Source organism: Labeo rohita, chromosome 2 (assembly GCF_022985175.1).
Source record: "Labeo rohita strain BAU-BD-2019 chromosome 2, IGBB_LRoh.1.0, whole genome shotgun sequence".
NCBI classification, from domain to species: domain Eukaryota; kingdom Metazoa; phylum Chordata; class Actinopteri; order Cypriniformes; family Cyprinidae; genus Labeo; species Labeo rohita.
Genome location: NC_066870.1, coordinates 28,098,948 through 28,120,026, shown reverse-complemented (window position 1 = coordinate 28,120,026; position 21,079 = coordinate 28,098,948). Strand labels below are relative to the sequence as shown.

The window sequence follows — 21,079 nt, the reverse complement described above, 5'->3', positions numbered from 1 at the left end:
TTAAAAAGTATACAAATTTTTATTTTCAGAATAAAAAAAATGACCGATCGTTTTTACTAGATAAGACCCTTCTTTCTCGGCTGGGATGGTTTAGAGCCCTTTGAAGCTGCATTTAAACTACATTTTGGAAGTTCAAAATCAGGGCACCAATGAAGTCCATTATATGGAGAAAAATCCTGAAATGCTCTCCTCAAAAACCATAATTTCTTCATGACTGAAGACAGAAAGACATTAACATCTTGGATGACAAGGGAGTGAGTAAATTATTTGTGAATTGTTGTTCTGGAATTGGAGTTCTCCTTTAAAAATAATTAATTCGATTAGTTTGTAACTCTAAGCTTTGTAAACATGGAAACACTCAAATAAACACAATGTTCATCAGGGCTTCTGTAGGTTTTATGAAGGTCAATTTAAGAGTTTAAGAACTGTTTAAGTCCAAGTAAAGAAAATTAAAGGACAAATTAAAGGTAACACAATGTTCTCTGAATTTAAATGTCTAGGGAGCAGAAAAAGAGTTACAACAACTTACAACAGATCTCCATTACTTTTAAGCTTACTGTAGAAAACAAGCTTTTTTTGTATATTGTTATTTCCTGTTTACTTATCTTATTTTTTTATTAACTGTGTATTTTTTTTTTTGTCATTGTCATTCTGTTTGTTCTGCGGAAGCTTCTGTCACCAAAACAAATTCACAAAATAAAATAAAATAAAATAAAATAAAATAAAATAAAATAAAATAAAATAAAATAAAATAAAATAAAATAAAATAAAATAAAATAAAATAATGTTTGTCCAGTGCAAATAAAGTGAGTTTATAATAAAACAAGAAAAGAATATCTACCAGCAAGCTCAGAAAACTTAATTTAGCTTCATTTAAAGGGATAACACATTTTTATACTTCAGTAGAAGAAGAGGTATTTACACCTTTTTTAAAGCCTAAACTTACTTAACTTTGTTCATGACCTAAATTATCATCATTTTGTTTTTCTAGTAAATGCATCTTGATTTAAAAAATGCTGTGGAGGACATTAATTTTTTTTGTAGTGCATGCAATTTTTTTGCCATGACTTTAAGAATTTAAAACTTTCTGCTCTGATTTTGACTTTAATTTAAGAAAGGGTGAACTAAGACTTTTTAAGACCTTTTTAGGACCCACAGAAACCCTGATTCATGCTTTGGTTGAACTTGATTTAGAAGGGGACAGTAGTTCAACACATTTGAAATGAGTTTTCTTATCATTAAATTGAACCGTCTGTAAACTCTACTCCAGTAACTTTGGTAGCAGAAACCTGAATTAAGTACAACAATAACACTGGACATGCCACAGCAAAGCCAAAATGCCCTATAGAATCTCTCATCAATAACACAATAGCATGTTCGCATGCAAAACATAGATTTCTTACCACATGTAATGCATAGTGCTGCATGTATAGAGTAATTGCTTTTTAAGTAACACAATATACAACATAACTTGTCCTACACACCCGCCCTCATGTTTTGCATGTGCTCCACTTTTCACCACAATGGAAATCCCTAAAACTCAAACCTAATACAAACTCTTTTAAACACCAAAATTAAATGAATCGCTAACAAGTCTCTCCTTGTCTCATTCTGCTCATGAACAAATTTCAAAGTCATTTCTGCTACAACGTATGTACTTTTTCTTTACTTTGTCACTATGAAAATGAGTTTTAATAGATTTCAGTCAATTAATTTAAGTTGTTTGAGTTTGTTAGATTGAGTTGTGGCAAAATGTTGAAGAATTGTGTTGCACTAGCTTATTTTAATTAAGCACATTGAGCAAGCGGTAGAAATCACTTTTAGTGTTTGTTTCTGCTGTAGCCCAAATTGTGTTATTAATTTACGGCTGCCATAATTTTCAACTTCATTGTGTATAAATGGCTGAAGAAAAAGCAGAAATAATCAGGTCTCACAAAGCCTAGCTAATACCTCAGAAACAAATGCAAATTACTTGATCATGCTAATACTGGAGTGGAACGAAAAACCAGTAAATAAGCTAAAACGGTGATCTGATCATAACATTTGAACGCTCATGTCAACCTGTTGCCACAGAAATAAACCCTTCCAAAACAACCCGCTAATTTCACAAACACAGTCTAGAGATGACAGACAACAGAAAAAAAGTACATAGGAAAAAAATATACACACAAAAATACACAATTTTGCCCTTTATTCTCCATCCACAGGAGATGAAAGGCAGCTTGCTGAATGAATTCAACCACAGAGAACTGTGATTGAAGATTTGTAACAATGGCATCAGCTCGGCGGGTAGCAGATTACCTGCATCAACCAACCCTCCGGTTTTTATTATGAGTGCTTTGAACTCCGAACCTTTCTAGGAACTACAGAGCCTTCCAATCTCATTAGATCTGCCACGTTAACCTTTTATATGTGCATCTTTTACTTGTTCATTATACGCTTGTTTTTCCCAAAGGCCCAGGTCTTTATCATATAGCCTTAAAATTATCTACCAGGCATAAAATCCCTTTTAAATTGCTTTATAGTTTACATCGTTACCCAGCTTGCTCTCATTAACAAGCATTACTGATGTTTTGAGGTTATGACTTTCTAATCGGCTTAGTTTGGGCACTGCCAGTCATATACAGTATGCGCTTTATGATTCCCACACAAATCGCCGTGCAATCTGGATCACGTTTTCAAGAGACAACCTTTAATTTCCGCAGTGCTTTTATAGCCAAATTGTACACTTCAATGTCATGTCTTCAATAAGCTTGAAGAGCTCGTGACTAACAATAACAATAAATGGAGTCAAAAGACACTTGTTTAGTAAACCACTCCTTGTTTTCAAAGACTGACTGAAGCTAATAGCTGAAATGTATCTGAAAATGTGCGAGTAATAAAAGTAAAAGGTTAATAAAGATTCAAGGCTAAAACTGGCCAGCTGAAGATTCCTATGAAAAAGTGATGAATATCCAGGGTATGATATATAGAAAATATCAGCATATATTACTTTTTATGCACACAGTTCTATTGAAACATGCAGATTTGTAAGAAAACTAAATGAGAAAGCATTTTACCCATTTATATCACAGTTTATTTGCACATACATTGTTTTAGACTTCGAATCACTAAAGGAATTATGCAAATCATCCTAAATGCATAAACACTGCCAAAATATTCTGTGCTGAATGCTGTCTGCAAACTGCAAATTTGCCTGTTTGCAAGCCGATTGGTTTTGGAGGATGCTAAAAGTGTTGGAAAAAAAAAAACTATGTGTGAAAATATATGTCTGTTTATAACACACTTCCCCAGTTTATTATCATCGGATGTCAAAAAATGTACTGTGTTAAAAAAAAAGCGTTTTAACTGTGTCAATGTATAACAATTTGTTAACAAGTCAAGTCAAGTAACGTCATATTTACCGAAAAAATATTCGGTGACCATAGATTTGTCAGTCAGCAAGAAAAAAAAAACTAAACTCAACATGTAAAATTACAAACTTGTGAATCAGTATTAAATCAAATCGTGAAATTTGTTTCAAAAACAAAAAACAAAAAAGTCCTAACAAACTAGCATGAAAAGCTTTGCATGAAAGATAAGTTGGTCTTTGAGAACAGGCCCAGATAGCACACGTACATCTGCAAGATGTCTGTTAAAGATCACTTGGTCTAGAAAGCATCTGCTGTGTACAAATATCTGACAGACATCTGTAAGATGTATGTTTTACATACATTCTAAATCATAAACATCTTACAGATATCTAATAGATGCCTATTTGACATCTGATAGGTAAAGTCCTATAGATGTATATTGCAGATGAGCAAACAATCTAAAAAATATGTCTTGCAGGTGTAAATGCAAACGTCAAATAGACGTCTTCAAGACGTATATGTGCTATCAAGGGCCCAGATAATAGACGTACGTCTGCAGGATGTCTGTTAAAGATCACTTGGTCTAGAAAGCATCTGCTGTGTACAAACGTCTGACAGACGTTTGTAAGATGTCAGTTTTACATACATTCTAAATCATAAACATCTTAAAGACATCTAACAGACATCTATTTGACATCTGATAGGAAACGTCCTATAGACGTATTGCAGATGAGCAAACAATCTAAAAAATACGTCTTGCAGGTGTAAATGCAAACATCAAATAGACGTCTTTGAGACGTATATGTGCTATCAAGGGCCCAGATAATACACGTACGTCTGCAAGATGTCTGTTAAAGATCACTTGGTCTAGAAAGCATCTGCTGTGTACAAACGTCTGACAGACGTTTGTAAGATGTCAGTTTTACATACATTCTAAATCATAAACATCTTAAAGACATCTAACAGACATCTATTTGACATCTGATAGGAAACGTCCTATAGACGTATTGCAGATGAGCAAATAGTCTAAAAAATACGTCTTGCAGATGTAAATGCAGAAATCAAATAGACGTCTTCGAGATGTACATGTGCTATCAGGGGGGTTCACAAATGTATAATATGTTGTTCTATATGGTCTAGAAACAACATTTCTGACAACCAATCTGATTTTAGGGATTTGCAGATTAAGGGTTAGATTATGGTTAGTGTTTGTGTAAGATTGTTTTACAGGACCAACAAAACATGTTGACTCTGGAATGCCTTACTCTACAAAATCACAGTGTGCTTGGTTTCCCCATGAAGTAATAGCTGCAAAGAGTGACAATGACTGCATCTGAACACACATAACAGAGCTCTACAACAGTACAGATGTACAGCATCTGGTTAAATTGGATTGTGGGTGGTTAGTAAGTAACGTTTTGCGCTGAAATACAGCTTGCAAAATTGGCGCAGCTGTTTGGTGAATTCCCCCTCAGAGAGGAGTTTGCCTTAAGTACTTCAAAGTTTGACAAAGCGCTCTCCGAGAGCCGAAGGGAATGCGCAATCTTACTTTCAGTTCCTGCTCTGTGCAATCTCACTGCCTGAACAGCAAACCCAAATCATTCTTTCATTTTTGCCAACAATCAAAAAGCCCTAGTGACCCTCTTCAGTCCGCTGTCTCATTCCTTTCCTCATCTCAGCTGCTTTCAGGCCAAATCATCTCAAAAGAGCCCGAAACAAGAAAGGAAGTGGAAAGATGCTGTACTCATCGACTCTCACTCTCACATGAGAACGGATCAGTGTCTGGATCTTAGTGGCCCCTGAAGACAACAGGCTTTGATGTGCACTACCTTCCTTTATGTCCAGACCCATCTCACTTCACAGAAAGAGAACCCGTAAAAAGATTAAATGAAGCACAAAAGAAAAGAGAGGAAGGGAAAAAAGAGAATTTTCTCCCGTTCTGCCGTGCCTTCATCGCAACCAGACGTGGTGCCAGAACCTGAGAGGTTTGATCAGCATCCTAACGCTTGCTCTCCAAGAAACCCCCTTCATTCCAATCTTTCCCTGTGCTAGGGAAATCATTTTTTGCTGGAGGAAAATTAGTTTTCTCATCACAGAACTTGGCACCAGGCACTTTTAGCGAACGTAATTTGTGGGAGCCAATATGGATTTTCATAGTGTCTGCAGAATATGGACTGGTAATTCAAAGTTTTCCACAGTATGAGGTGCTAAAAATCTAGAGAAATCAGTGTTATTCATTTAGGTGGGACGTTATCGCCTCTTGTTTGATATAAACTCCCGCTTGCAGCTTAAATCTGTCCACAGAAATGGAATTACCGGTTTTTAATTAAAGGAGCATCATCATTTACTCTCACGTCATTCCCTTCCTCATGTTATTTTCCTCCTTCTGTGAAACACAAAATGAGGTGTCAGGAAGAGTTGATCTTTTCAAAGCAACAAAAATTGTTGATTTTTATTGCCAAGCCCCGAACAGGCTAAAAGCGCACTATAAAAGTGTCAAAATAGTTGTCTATATGACTTGTGCGTATATCTCTGAAGTCTTCTGAAGCTATACAATATATTTATCTAAGGAATGGAACAAAGCAAAAACTATTTTTAACTGATAATCTTTCTCCTTTTGTAATTTACAAAAAAATAAGGCGCAAAAAAACATATTTCTCTACTGACAGCCATTCAAAATAGCAATGCACGTATTCTCACAAAAGCTTTTTTAAATATATTTTAATACAATTATTTCATGATGAGAAGTTAATCAGTAATAATCATTAAAAATAAAGAAATAAAATAGAGTATCTACATGCCTAAGCCATCTCAGTTTAATCAGTCTACACTTCTATTTGCTTTGTCTTGCATAGCAGACAGAAAAAAAGTGCACAAATTGTCATGACAATCAGTTTCACATCAATTTTCCAGAGACTACGCTACAACAAGTACATTTCTGCATTGTTTTAACTGTATTTTGGCCCTTTTTGTTTTTCTCTCATGTAAGAGATCTGAATGAATGAAATCAGAGACATACAAGTGGTCTTCTAAAGTGGCTGTCTAATAACACTAGAAATACTTCTTTACATACATTACACACAATTCTTCTCCAAGCCTGTTAAGTGATAGATTCGTCACAGTGGACAACGTCTGCTTCAGTGGAACATTTACTATTAGACACTTATCTAGGATACCTAAAGTATTTGTTGTTGTTGTTTTACTATCGAAGCCCATTTCTGCCACTTAATATATATATTTTTTTTTTTAAATAAGACAATTGCGACATTTTCCCCTCACAATTCTGACTTTTGACTCACAATTCTGAGAAATGAAGTCATTGTGAGTCAAGTCAAGATATCGCAATTCTGACTTTATAACATGCAACAGTAAGTTTATATTTCACAATTATGAGGAAAAAAGTCAAAATTGCAAGAAAAAAAAAAGAATTGAGGGATACAAACTCATCTTTGTGAGAAAAGTCAGAATTGTGAGTTTTCATCTCGCTATTGCGAGTTTATATCACTCAATTTTAAGAAAAATGTCAGAACTGTGAGATTAAAAAGTAAAATAAACTTACAATTGTTTGTATCTCGCAATTTTAACTTATAACACTCAAATGCAAGTGTACATCTCACAATACTGAGGGGAAAAAGTCAGAATTGTGGGATACAAATTTGCGAGAAAAGTCTGAATTGTGAGTTTTTAATCTTGCTATTGCAAGTTTATATCACACAATTCTAAAAAAAAAAAAAGGTCAGAATTGCAAGAAAATTAGTCCGAATTGTTAGATATAAACTTTTAATTGTGAGAAAAAAAGGCAGAATTGCAAGATTTTTATCTTGAAATCTGGAGAAAGAAAAAAAAAAAAAAAAAAAAAAAAAAAAAAGGTTTTACAGACATATAATAGACATCTATTTGACATCTGATAGGAAACGTCCTATAGATGTATATTGCAGATGAGCAAACAATCTAAAAAATTTGTCTTACAGATGTAAATGCCAAGGTCAAATAGACGTCTTCGAAATGTAGATGTGCTATCAAGGGCCCAGATAGCACACGTACGTCTGCAAGATGTCTGTTAAAGATCAAATGATCTTTCGCAATTACCTTTTTTCATTTTTGAATTCAGTGGTAAAAACTGGGTTCCATACTTTACTCTGAATATGCAATATACAGCAAGCCACCAAAACAAGTGTGCTGAAAAAGTGTAACATCAAATAAGAGACATTTGATACTGCAGATATGCAAGGGAAAAAAAAAAAAAATAAAAAAATTAATGGTGAACAGCTAAAAAACTTTTGTAGCCAAAAATAGCGCTCATAAGCACAGATGGCTGCAAGCAGGTCGCACAATAACGGGGAGGCCTGCACCAGCTGAGCAACTGCCATTGCGATGAAAGGGAATTCTAAGGGATCGCTTTCTCCAGGTACTATAGACCTCCTTTGTTATTTCAAAGGCATCAGGCATCATAATAAGTCTGCTGCTAATGTGTTTCTAAGAGCTCCTGCGAGGAACCCTCCTGCGAGATGAATTCTGCGAAAGTAACAGGTCAGCCAAAAAACAAGTTACGCATTTCAGTGGAAACTTTGGGGATTCGGGGACCAAAATGAAAACGCACAATATTAAACCATAAAAAATGATAAATAAAATGTAACGCCAGGTTCTTTACAATCACGCCATCAGTCAGGAGCTAATTAAACCGAGCCGGGGGATCTCTAAAGAGACCTCAAACCAGCAATGGTTTAGCTCCTTCTCATCCCCACACCTTAAGATGTTATTAAATTATGCTTGCAAATGATGTCTGGCTGAATTCCCAGTCTCTTACGGAGGTGGAAGTGTCATTTTAATCAGCGCTAAGGCCACGGTGGTGGACATTTTCAAGTTAGGAGAGCTTTTAGGCACCATCAGCACTAATCAGAAAGCGCTGTCAAATCTTCTTGCGTTTAGCTAAAATCTCAAGTCTAAATATTCAGTATTACAAGCATGTGTCGTTATAATCACCAATTACCTCTTGAAGCGTTTATTTCAATCCTCTCAGGTGCAAGTCAAAGATAATACTTCGAGAGTGTGGCATATGAACCCCCGTAATGAATTTCTCCAGTTATTAAAAGAGACCTCACAGGAATATTTCCGTACTTAACCATTTAATTAGCATGTAAAATAGTTTTTTTTTTAATAACTGAACCGATAAGCATACTGTCACAGCTTTGAGAAAGCTAGCTACTGCAGGGTAGGTCGGCTTCTTTAATTCCGTGTAGGTAGCATAAACAAAGACCCAAGGCTGATTGAGACAACATCTATATATCAAAATATATCTCAGAGGCAAAGGTGGTACACCATGCACGAGATATATGCAGTAAACCACACTTCAGAAAGAGAAAGCATGGGGAAAAAGGCAGAGAGAATCGACAACGGGATGCTCCCCGTGGACCCAACACATTCTCAGAATTCTAATTTGGCTTTCACCTCGAGTTTCTGGTGAGGCTTCTCAGTTTTCAAACGCAAACATTCTTCAAAACCAAGTGGTTTTGGCAGCGAAATTGAACAAGTCACCTCGCCGACACTATGGATGGATTCTCTCAGCTTCCATTCTTTCAATTATCACACATTCGTGTGATTCTCATGGTTTCGTTTCCACAACATATAATGCTAAAGCCCTGGGAAGAATAGAGGTTGCTCGTGAATGTCTTGAAAAACATCTGGGGACATGTTTTGGATGCATCCCACTGGGCCACAGGATACGTGCAAAACAATAGTTCACACTCACAACAGACACTGCATTTTCAACATCATGGGAAATCACAATAATGCTTGGCTCAGCCGCTTCGATTTGGTTCCTTACTAAAAATAAAGGGAAAAATTAGCAACATGAAAATGCATATACAGCACTGCGAAAAATGCAAGACTTCCCAAACTGATTAGTGTCTACAAAAAGTCTGAATGTGGTATTTTTCAAAAAATGTCTCCCCTAGTGTATAAACTATGATGAAACTATATGAGTAAGAGAATCACAAGTTAGTAAAACAGTTCCTGAGGTATAGTTTTCGACCCTCAGGGATCACTGAATGTAATTCCAAGGGAGGACAGAGATAGGGCACATTGTTCATTCACTTCATGTAGGCGAAATGTAGGGCACACTCTCGCTCGCACACATAACAAAACTCAATAATTCGGAGACTTTCATCCACAGCTGACCCTGGAGTGAGCAGGGATGAAATGAACCATTTCACGGTGCAAAATTTAGGTGGTCGAGTTACTAGGGTTAAATTTTCTGGGCAAATTTTTGGAAAAAAGGTCACCAACACTGCAGAACAAATATAAAAACAAATGAGATCTGCAAAGCACTTTTTGAATTACTACTACTGCAAGTATGAGGACAGTTATACGATCACCCGACAAGGCTGTTTATATAAAACGCATCTGGTTAAATGTTCCACAGCACGCTTTTCCCTTTTTTTCTCTCTCTCGCTCAGACTGCGTTTAAACCGCCCCCTAATCTGCTTTATTAAGCGTCTTCTAAGCATCTATATCTCAGATTAATTAACATGAAGCACAGAAACTAATTACATTTATCATTTCAGAAGCCCACATAAAAAACAAATCATGTTTCATTGTTATTTATTTACTTATGAATGTGTGTAGAATTGCAGGTCGGAACCAAGGAAATTTACATAGCTCTGTCCGTAAATTATTTCTTTGGACTTCTTTGTATCGTTTATAATAACCTACCATGCTTATTTGTCATGAAATATGACATACATGACCCTCCAATCAGCTCTTATTTATATCAAGCAAGTGACCTTGTGGAAAACAGGCCAAGCTGAAAATACATGTGTGATTTTTTTCCATCATGTACAAGACTGTTAATTTTAAAAGACAGCCTGTCACACCTTTTGGACTGTGACCAGCACATAATCAACACTCTCTTCATCCACTAACAAGATCAAAATACTGCTGAACTACTTCTGCAGTTTCTAACACAGACGAGAGGCATTATTTAAAATAATTTGACAGCAAAATCCACTAGTGTGTCCGATTGTTTTTAGACAGAATGGTCCAAGCGCAATCACAAAACGTCATTTTTTGCATTTTCCTCGTTCGGTTCGCAGCAGGTTGTCCTTCTATAAAAGGAACACAATGCGACTGCAAAGTATCTGAACTGCAGGCACTGCGATTCTCTTTCACAACATCCTCCTATTCTCACTCTCACGTGTGGTTTTTGCAATCCATCCATAGTTTCCCTGGACCGCTTCCTAGCTTGGGTTTTGTTAGCTAATCTGGTGCGAGGAAGGCAAAGTTTAGCGGAACAATACAGCATTGTACATCATCTGAGAGAGGAGATTAATGGGAAAGAGGCTGGTGAAGCCGCAACCGAGATAAAGAATTAGCAAATGAAGCTGCCGCTTCTTTTTTGCCTTCCTCCACTGACTCCGGCTCATCCTTCACGGTAATTTGATTGAGAATGCTCCATGCATACTACAAGACCTACGCTATCTGCTCTACAGGGGAAAGTCTTGTTCCCAGAAATAACAATTCATCTTCAGGATCCCTGCCTCAGCATATATCATCGACTTGAGGCTCATCATCGTTATTTTACATCAAAGCAAGCTGATACATAGGAGACAGCGAGCGAGGCAGGAGAAAAAGACGGAGGAGAACGAGGCGAAGCACTTAACAATCTCAGGTCGTGTTCCCACACCCCAATTAATGCGGTGCCAGAAGGACGCCCGCATTCCTTTCTCTAAACAGACGAAAACAGGATTGATGACAAAGCCTCCCGCGCATAACTCACGGTCTGACGTGGAAGAGGAGAGTGGGACGGCGAAAGAAAGACGGAAAGAATACGAGCGAGGAGAATTACGGAGAATGACGGATTGAGATGGAGGGCCTGTTTTTCTCTGAGTCTCCCTGGCAGCAATCTTACGTTTGTATCCATTGGCTCCCGGTGAAAAGGCAGTGAAATATCACCTGTCACCCAATCAGAGCACAGCACTCATTTCCCCGTGACGCTTTAACAACACCTGCCGTCCACCATTAATATGTCATTGATAAATCAAAGTACAAAGTGCACAGGACTTTTGCAAAAAAAAAGTTTCCAAAAATGTGGATTATGTAGAAAATTATTCTGAACTGAATACGGTTCCTCTCAGTATTCTGAAAGAAATCAAAAGTGCAGTTCAGACATTTAGAACGTTACAAAAGATTTCTATTTCAAATAAATGCTGTTCTTCTGAACCTTTTGTCTTCTAACTTAAAGTGGTTGAGAAAATAGTTTTTTTTTCCTTCAGATACCAATGTGGCGACATACAGTTTTATGCAATAGTTTGGGAACCCCTCGCAGAATCTGTGAAAATGTGAGTAATTTTAACAAAATAAGAGAGAACATACAAAATGCAAGTTATTTTTTATTTAGTGCTGTCCTGAGTAAGATTTTTTACATGAAAGATGTTTACACATAGTCCACAAGACCAAAAATGACTATAAAATTCTTCAGTTTTCCAGCATCTTTTGCATATTTGAACCCTTTCCAGCTGTGACTGTATGGTTTTGAGATCCACCTTTTCACACTGAGGACAACTGAGGGACTCAACCACAACTATTAAAAAAAGGTTCAAACATTTACTGATGCTCCAGAAGGAAACACGATGCATTAAGAGTTGAGGGTGAAAACTTTTGAACAGGATGAAGATTTTCCAAATTTTTCTTATTTTGTTGAAATATAATTTTTTTCCATTTAGTACTGCCCTTCGGAAGCAACAGAAGATACTTGCATGTTTCCCGGAACACAAATTAAGTTCAATTTACCTTTATCTTCAAATTAATTTCAAAAATAATTTCAAATGATTCACATTTTCACAGATTCTGATCACAGATTTTTTTTTTTTTCCACTAGGAGATCAAAAAAAGCTAAATAATCCCATTATCATCAGGACAAAATAATATTTTTTGAATAGTAAATGTTAAATATATTTGTACATAATTTTAGATATTTTAATTTAAAATTTCATTAAAAAAAAAAAAAAAAAAAAACAACATTTACCCCTGCAGCTATATTGAAATTTCAATATCTCTTGAACCGAGCCATGTAGGGCCTTAAAAATTAAGGTGCCTAAAGAATAGTTTGTTAAGACTCAATATCTAAAAGGGCATTAAAATATCTTTAATACTTCTTGAGTTACAGACATGCAAATTTAGAGTAAAAAACTTGAAAAGTGCTGTTTTGAATGGTCACCATTAGCACATAATATAATTAAGATTGCTAAAGTCAACAGATTTTACTAATAGAACTACCAACCTATGTGTAGAAATAACATTATGATGCTGTCATCTTTCTGAAGTCATTTTTACCCTCTTGTAATTTGGCTCTGAATCTCATGTCAAAATGTGACATTTTGACCCCCCTCTACACAATAGTAAATATTAATTCATGACGTTTAATGTGTTGGCTTTCATCACTATAAATGTCTATCTTTCTTCAGCTAAAATATTAGCAAAATCAAAAATGTAAAATTTAATCCAGGGACCTTTGGTTGAGTTGACACGGAATTATCCTACACATTTAGAAAAATTACACTTTAAAGTCTGGTATTACACAAACAAATACACACTGAAGTAACATTCTGCAAAGATAATCAGTCATCACCGGTAGTCAGCGGCGATGCTGTAAAAAAGGCATCCTGTCAGCTAAAAGATTCTCCAAGGTATGAACAACAAATCTTTATCAGCTGCACCATACACAGCATGCTTTTCAGGAGCAAGCTGCAAAAAATAAATATATAAAAGCCAGAAAAGTGCTTTTTTCCAAGGCTGTCAGAAAGGAGATTAATTCTAGCCATTGTCATTTAATGAGCTGTAGAGAGTTACCTGTCACAATGCTTCCACACATTCCTCTTTGTGTAAAAAAAATCACTTTATTTAATTACTTTGCATCTGTCAAGCCACCACCCTCCCCACCTCCTGCCACCCCATCTGAACAACTTGCACTTGAAAACCAGTGAGTCGGAATCTGTCTTACATAAACAACACACAAGTCATAAAGCTGTGCTGTCATTCATTGCTCTGTGAGAGGTGATTGACGCTCTAAGTGTTGACTCCTTCTCTTCGAAAACTAAAACGCACAATGTACGAGTCGTTTTTCAAGGCCGGACGGTTTATTGAACGCTCGGCCATGGAAAGGGCGACAAGATCCACTTATACAAGGGCTGTGTGTCACCTCAACAATGGAGATAGAGGTAGGAAGCACACTTGGAAATAACAGGAAGGTCAGGCGGATCTGTCTCCATAACAGTGCGGAAAGCATTGACTAAATCTCTTTTATATGACCACTATGCTGCAATACACATAAAATCTCACACTCAACCACCCTCACTTACACACAGAGGAATACAGAACCACTACACTGAAGAACCAAGCCATTGTTTGCCATCCAGTGCTGTAAATGTTGGAATAACCAATGGTATGTTCTGAGCTTGTGTGTTGCATTGAAATACACTGACCAAAATAATAAATGCAGCACTTTTGTTTTTCGCCCCATTTTTCATGAGCTGAACTCAAAGACTTTTTTCTATGTACACAAAAGGCCTATTTCTCTTATATATTGTTCACAAATCTGTCTAAATCTGTGTTAGTAAGCACTTCTCCTTTGCCGAGATAATCCATCCACCTCACAGGTGTGGCATATCGAGATGCTGATTAGACAGCTCATCTGCATGCTCGTCGTCCTCATCGGGGTCTCGACCTGACTGCAGTTCATTGTCATAACTGACTTGAGTGGGCAAATGCTCACATTTGATAGCGTCTGACACTTTGGAGAGGTGTTCTCCTCACGGATGAATCCCAGTTTTCAATGTACAGGGCAGATGGCAGACAGCGTGTATGAGGTCCTGTGGGTGAGCGGTTTGCTGATGTCAGCATTGTGGATCGAGTGGCCCATTGTGGCGGTGGGGTTATGGTATGTGCAGGTGTATGTTGTATGGTCACACCAGATACTGACTGGTTTTCGGATGCCCCCGGAACCCCCCAATATAGTAAAACTGCACATTTTAGAGTGGCCTTTTATTGTGCCCAGCCTAAGGCACACCTGTGCAATAATCATGCTGTCTAATCAGCATTTTGATATGCCACATCTGTGAGGTGGATGGATTATGTCGGCAAAGGAGAAGTGCTCACTAACACAGATTTAGACAGATTTGTGAACAATATTTCAGAGAAATAGGCCTTTTGTGTACATAGAAAAAGTCTTAGATTTTTGAGCTCAGCTCATGAAAAATGGGGACAAAAACAAAAGTGTTGCATTTATAATTTTGGTCAGTGTAGATTAGATATGGGGAAAAAAAGGCTTCAAAGTTCAACAATCACAATCATGATTACACTGCAAAAAGCTGCGATTTAATTAAAAAGATATCAATTCTGCATGTGCTTCATGCTTCAAAATGAATCAATGAATCAATATTACATAATTATATGCCTGAATACCATGACTGGTACCGTGATAAAATTGAGTATTCCAGAGCAATGTGTAATAAGTTAGCTAAGTTCAATACCTGCATAAGGGACAGGAGCGTCTTTGTCCAAGGCGACCAGTGGAGGGTCTAGCAGTACAGTGTCCATGTTTTCGGTGATGACACCATGGTAGGACGTCTCGATCCATGGTTTGTGCTTATTCACTACAATGGAGAGAGAAAAGAAAGAAAACAAAAAGAGAATTCAATTCTGAGCTAAAAGTCTATTCAAGTTTTCAACAAACATCTCCTAAATAAGAACAAAAAAAACACAGAGTCAGAGTTTTTTCTTTCTGTTCTCATGCAAAGAATGGCTAATAATGGCGATCGATACGAGTCCAATAAGCATGGGCTGTTTGCCCAATTTCCCAAATGGCAGCATCCCTGTCTCCTACAACACGTATCCAGGGAAACACCCTCATTTATCTGGTCTTGGCGTGCTCTGTTGTTCCTGCGTTTTTTCTGTGGCTGCTGTATAACAAGAGATACCAAAACAAGATGCTAATCAATGGATGACACAAATGCAATCTTCTACCTAGTGAAAGGAAAACATCCCTGCAAGAGTCTTTCTGCATTAAACAGCTTGTACCTAAGCAGTGTTTACACTTCTCTGAAAAATCTACATGCTATTGTCTCACTGAACTCTCTGTACACAACTAACGCTGTGTTCGGCAAGTAACAAGTTAACAACTAAAGGGATTTTTAAGGTTAATTCCAAATCAGATTTTCAGGCAGCTCATTTGAATTCTGAATGTCACAGAATTTGACAAAGTTTGGAAGAATAGGTCAGTACACTTAAATCAGGAATGGGATATGGACTAGTGTGTGTGAATATTAAGCCACAAAATACTATTTAATAGTGAATCCCGCATGTTCTACATGTCTCAGTGTGAATAAATGGCGCAGATGCGCAGTTTTGTTTACTAGACACATGTTTCTGGCCTCTTTCGCTTCAGTATGAGTACACAAACACATAAACAATCTTTGAAACTGCGCTGAGAGTCATGAGTGTTTTACCATTTCCTCTGAGAAAAAAACAAAACTAAATGTATTTTACTAAAATGTAAAATACAACAATGTATTTTTGAGAAAAAAAAATGAAAAAGTTTTTTATAAAATTAATTATTTGATGCTTTCGATTCTTGAAATTTTTATGAATCCATTAAAATGGAATCCAGAAAATGAATGGAAAACACAAAATTCAGTCAAAATAAAACTAAATTTGAGTGTTTCATAGGCCCTTAAAAATTTAATTTTTGTTAATAAATAGCTGTTAATTAATAAAATAATTCATTAAAAAATATATTTTTGATTAATACAATTTAATTTAATCATTAAAACAGAGTCTAGAAAAATTAAAATGGAAAAAAAAAGAAGAAAAAAAACTGAAAAATGAAAATGAAAAAAAAAAAAAAAACAGAATCTGGAAAAAAATAAAACAATATTTGGAAAAAATAAAACAGATTTCATAGGACCCTACATATGTGCAGAATGAATACAAAGGGAAAAAACTAAAATCACAGTCTGTAAAAAATTAATGATACCATGACACCTAAAACTGTGGCTGTGAAGATAGTTTGCAGTAGGTAAGGTAAGTTTATGCAGAGAAGTTTTGGATTTTGCTGCATTCCAAAAATTAAGTTTGTTTAACTCTGACCTTTAAAATTGTATCACAAAAATGAATGAACAATATCTCAAGGCATGGCCTCATAGCTTAGTTAAAAGACCATAAAAAAAACAGCTGCAGGTTTGCAGTGTTACATAAAAGAGGAGTAGACAGTATATAATTTTTTACATTTGGGATTTATTATTATTTGATATATGTTGAATTTTTTAAAAAATGTGCCGGTTTTTATTTTTTAAACCACAGGTAAATCAGATACTAACACTTAACTTAGCAATTACTCAGAATATCTTTTTTTAGAGAATTAAAAAAAATACACTATATTATTGCATAATTTCTTAGGTATATGGTGGAAGTGTCAGAAAAACAAAACATTAATGAGGGTGATGAAAAGCAATACGTTAAGAGAAAAAAAGCTTTATTTGATTTGCCCCTCGTGTATTTAGAAATCCTTCCCTCGGCATGAGTTAATGGAGTTTTAGATTAGTACTGGCTATTCAGTAACCCCTCGCGTGGCTCAGTTCGAGATCCACCAAAGCAATTAACGAAGAGTAAATTAAACCATTTCACACTCATGTAGGACAGTCTACACAGCCAACTCTAAGAGAAAAGTCTTCCTGAAAAGCTCAGAGTGTCCTTATAACCCATAAGTAATCCCAGGCAGCGAACAAATCGTCTGATTCAGATGGCCAGGCGATTAAACCAGCCAATGTCATTTTCAAAGACTACAATCTTGCTTTCAACGAGTTTGTGCCATTTATCTTGCTTTGCCTTACTCTCTATTTAACTCAGATGCACTTACATGAACAAAACTACATGTTCTTTCAAACATGCACCAATGCATTTCAAAAGAAACCCACTTTTTAAAAATCACGACCACTTGTGAACATCTTGGCTTGTTTTTGCACTTGAAAGTGGCTATTTGAACAGACACACAGATGAATAGCTGGGTTGTATCTATCTAGCTGTGTTAGCCATACAAAGACAGCTATCTCAAGATCTAGAAGTGCAAACAAATGTGTGTTGCAGATGTATGGACTAAGAGGGTCAGATACACTGCAGTCTGAAATTCCCATTCTGTAGAAAATGAATAAAAATGAAGGCAAAAAGGCTTTCAATTTAAGCTATGCAGCTTGCGTGGCACCTCAATACACTAATAAAGGCCTGATTCATTATGTAAATATTTATTCAAGCATTTCATGTGTGAAATGTCACAGAATGGGAAAAAAAACATGTGGCTGTTATCATGTACACAAGATACAGTAAATAACTGTAATTTGGATCAGGTACTTTCTATTATAATAATACATCTCTTCAGGTTCTAGTCACTGCAAATTCACATCGAACTCTCTCGTTCTCGCTCTCTCTCTCTCTCTAATAAGGTTAGTGGTGTCACTAAGAGCAATATGCCTTCTCTGTAATCCCTGAGCTATTACCCACGAGATGTCTGCAGCCATTATACAGCATTAGAGCTCCGTGATGGAAGCTAATTCAATGTGGACTTTTCTCTTCCATCCGCTCCCTGCACTAGAGAGCTCTGCCTCACACACATCCAACACAACACAAGGCATAATGGCAGATGCATAAGTGTACACACAGCAAAATTTACCTCGCATTTACCATTAAGGAATACAACCCTGAACAATTATGTTGTCAGACCGGAACTTTCAGTGTTAGTGAAACTTTTTGGATGTTAAAATGCTTTAAAATACAAAAAAAAAAATGAAAGCTGTCACGATTCCTCTATTCGAGTATTCGATTATAAAAATCCTTGATTGCATTTGTCCGTATCGATTGAACACATAGTGCTATTGTGAATTCACAAAGGTTGTGTTTCACATAAAAAAAAAATACATATACGCCTGCGGATTTAATATGCGTGTAGGTTACGTGCATTTCAGAGTGGCTCCGTTCAAATTTTCATTTTCATTCATTTTACCTTTATTTAACCAGGAAAGAAAACTCACTGAGATTAAAATCTCTTTTCCAGGAGTGTCCTGGCCAAGATAGGCAACCAAGTAACACAAAGTTACAACAAACATTACAAAGAAGACAACTAACATATTAAAAACAATCATATACAGTTTGGTTTCTCTCTAAATTACACAATAAAGACTTAAAATTATTAAATGACACTAAGTTCTGTAACTTTATCTCCTTTTGAAGAAGATTCCAGTGTGAAGTGGCAGCATATTTAAAAGAAGTTTTACCAAGTTCAGTCCTAACAAAAGGCACACAAAGATTGTATTTTGATTGAGAACGTAGTGAGTAACTCCTAACCGAAGTCCTTTGTATAAGATAGCAGAGATAAGTTGGTAAACAACCCAAAATTGCTTTATATATCAACAAATCCCAATGCATTTTTCTGCGGATACTCAAAGAAGGCCATCCAACTCTTTTATATAATTCACAATGATGTGTTGAAAATTTACATCCAGTTATAAATCTAAGAGCTCCATGATACAGAGCATCCAATGATGAGAGAAGATAAGAAGGGGCATGCTGATAAACTACATCCCCATAATCAAGAACTGGTAAAAACATAGCAGAAACTATTTCTTTCTTAACCTTAAATGAAAAACATGACTTATTTCTAAAATAGAAACCAAGCTGCTTCTTTAATTTATTTTGCAAATACTTGATATGTGAACTAAAACGCAATGTGTTATCAACAATAATGCCCAAATATTTGTATTCCAACACTGATGTAACTTTGCTCCCCTGATGAGTTTGGAGTACAATAGGGTTCTCTGAGGTTCTAGAGTTTGAAAATAGCATACACTTTGTTTTGTCAATATTTAAAATCAACTTCAAAGCACAGAACCTATTTTGAATCATATCAAAAGCAGACTGTAAAAAAGCCACAGATTGTTGCTTAGAGGGAGCTGAACAATAAACAATAGTATCATCTGCATAGAAATGGAACTTTGCATTTTCAATATTAAAATCGAGGCAATTTATATATATACTAAATAATAGTGGCCCTAACACAGATCCTTGAGGAACTCCCTTAGTAATCTCCAGAAAATCTGACCGAGTACCTTCCACCTGAACACATTGGGTTCTGCCCTGTAAATAGTTTGTAAACCATAAAATAACATTTTCTGATAACCCTACCTGTCGAAGCCTTTCTAATAATATAACGTGATCCACAGTATCAAAGGCCTTTGATAGATCAATAAAAAGACATGCACAATGTTGTTTATTATCTGAATGAAATATCTAAATGATCTGATTACTCGATTAATTGTCAGAATAATCAACCAATTATTCAAAAATATCCTCAATTTTGTCCATGTCGATTTACTGCATATTGCTCTTGTGATTTCACAAAGGTTGCGATTCTAATTTAAAATATATGTGTATATATATGCCTGCGGGTTTAATATGTGTGTACTGTAGGTTACGTGCATTTCAGAGTGGCTGCATTCAAATTATATGATTACTCAATTAATCGTCTGAATAATCGACCAATTGTTCTAATTAAACAAGCAATTTAACCTGCAGGCATAAGGTACATATTTTTTATTTGAATCACAACCGTTGTGAATTTTTCAAAAGCACTATGCTATTAATCGACATTGACAAAATGCAATCAAGTATTTTTTTTTTTTAATTGAGTACTCAAATTCGAGTACTCAAACTCACAGCCCTAATTTTTCTAGTATTTTAAAGCATTTTGACATCCAAAAATTCGACCATTAAACGATTAAAACAAAATAATTGTTAGTGACCGTATAAATTAAAAATACTTTGAAATATTTTTTAATAATATTATAATATATATATATATATATATATATATATATATATATATATATATATATATATATATATATATATATATATATATATATATATGTATATATAAATAAAATTAAAAAAAAATCGTAACTTCTGTTATTAATAGTATTAGATGTAATAGTAATAACATTATGCTGTAGCCACATAAATTAAAAACCAACAGTTAATAAAATTTTATGAATAATGGCAACCATAACAAATGCAGATTTTAAATAAATAAATAACATACCAAATAACATAAAATGGAACATCAAATATTATTAATAGATAAAATAACAAAATAATTTAGATTTTATTTTATTTTATTTGATAAATTGAATTTTTAGACTTTTAGACTTCCTAGTATCACCCTGCAGTTGGTTCACCTATCTGCCTGTGAGCACTATCCAAATAAACTGAATTGAATTAAAGCAGGTGAGCCCAGAGTGAGGGAGGTAAAAAATTCAGGTCGGGTCTCACAAGAGGACAAGAAAGGGGCTATTATAGAATCAATTATTTATTCAGCTTGATATATAATTATTCCAGCATTTCAAGCACCTGATAAAATGTTGCCGGGGGAGGAAGTGAACGTTTGCAAATCTACTTTGACCCTTCTTCAACCTGCTATAATGAAAATCCCAGTCAGCATTCCAACGGTAATTAAACTTGGGGACAGCCTGCGGAATTGATGGTGAATTTTACCGCTCTCCCAGTGTCACGAAACAAGCTATTAATTTCTGACCGGTCGACACCGTAACATTACATTCAGCTCATAACATTGGAATTAAACAATAATCGAAACATGCATGCGGGACCCAGAGGAAAAAGAAAGTGCT

At 35.6% G+C, this 21,079-nt stretch overlaps 1 protein-coding gene across 1 annotated transcript in view; it reads right to left on the bottom strand.

Moving 5' to 3' along the window:
- Positions 1-21,079, bottom strand: part of clstn2a (calsyntenin 2a) — a 254,565-nt gene that overhangs the window by 125,621 nt on the left and 107,865 nt on the right. The window contains exon 2 of the mRNA XM_051092502.1: positions 14,879-15,001. Within this exon, the coding sequence (XP_050948459.1) occupies positions 14,879-15,001 (123 nt within the window). The remainder of the gene's footprint in view (positions 1-14,878; positions 15,002-21,079) is intronic.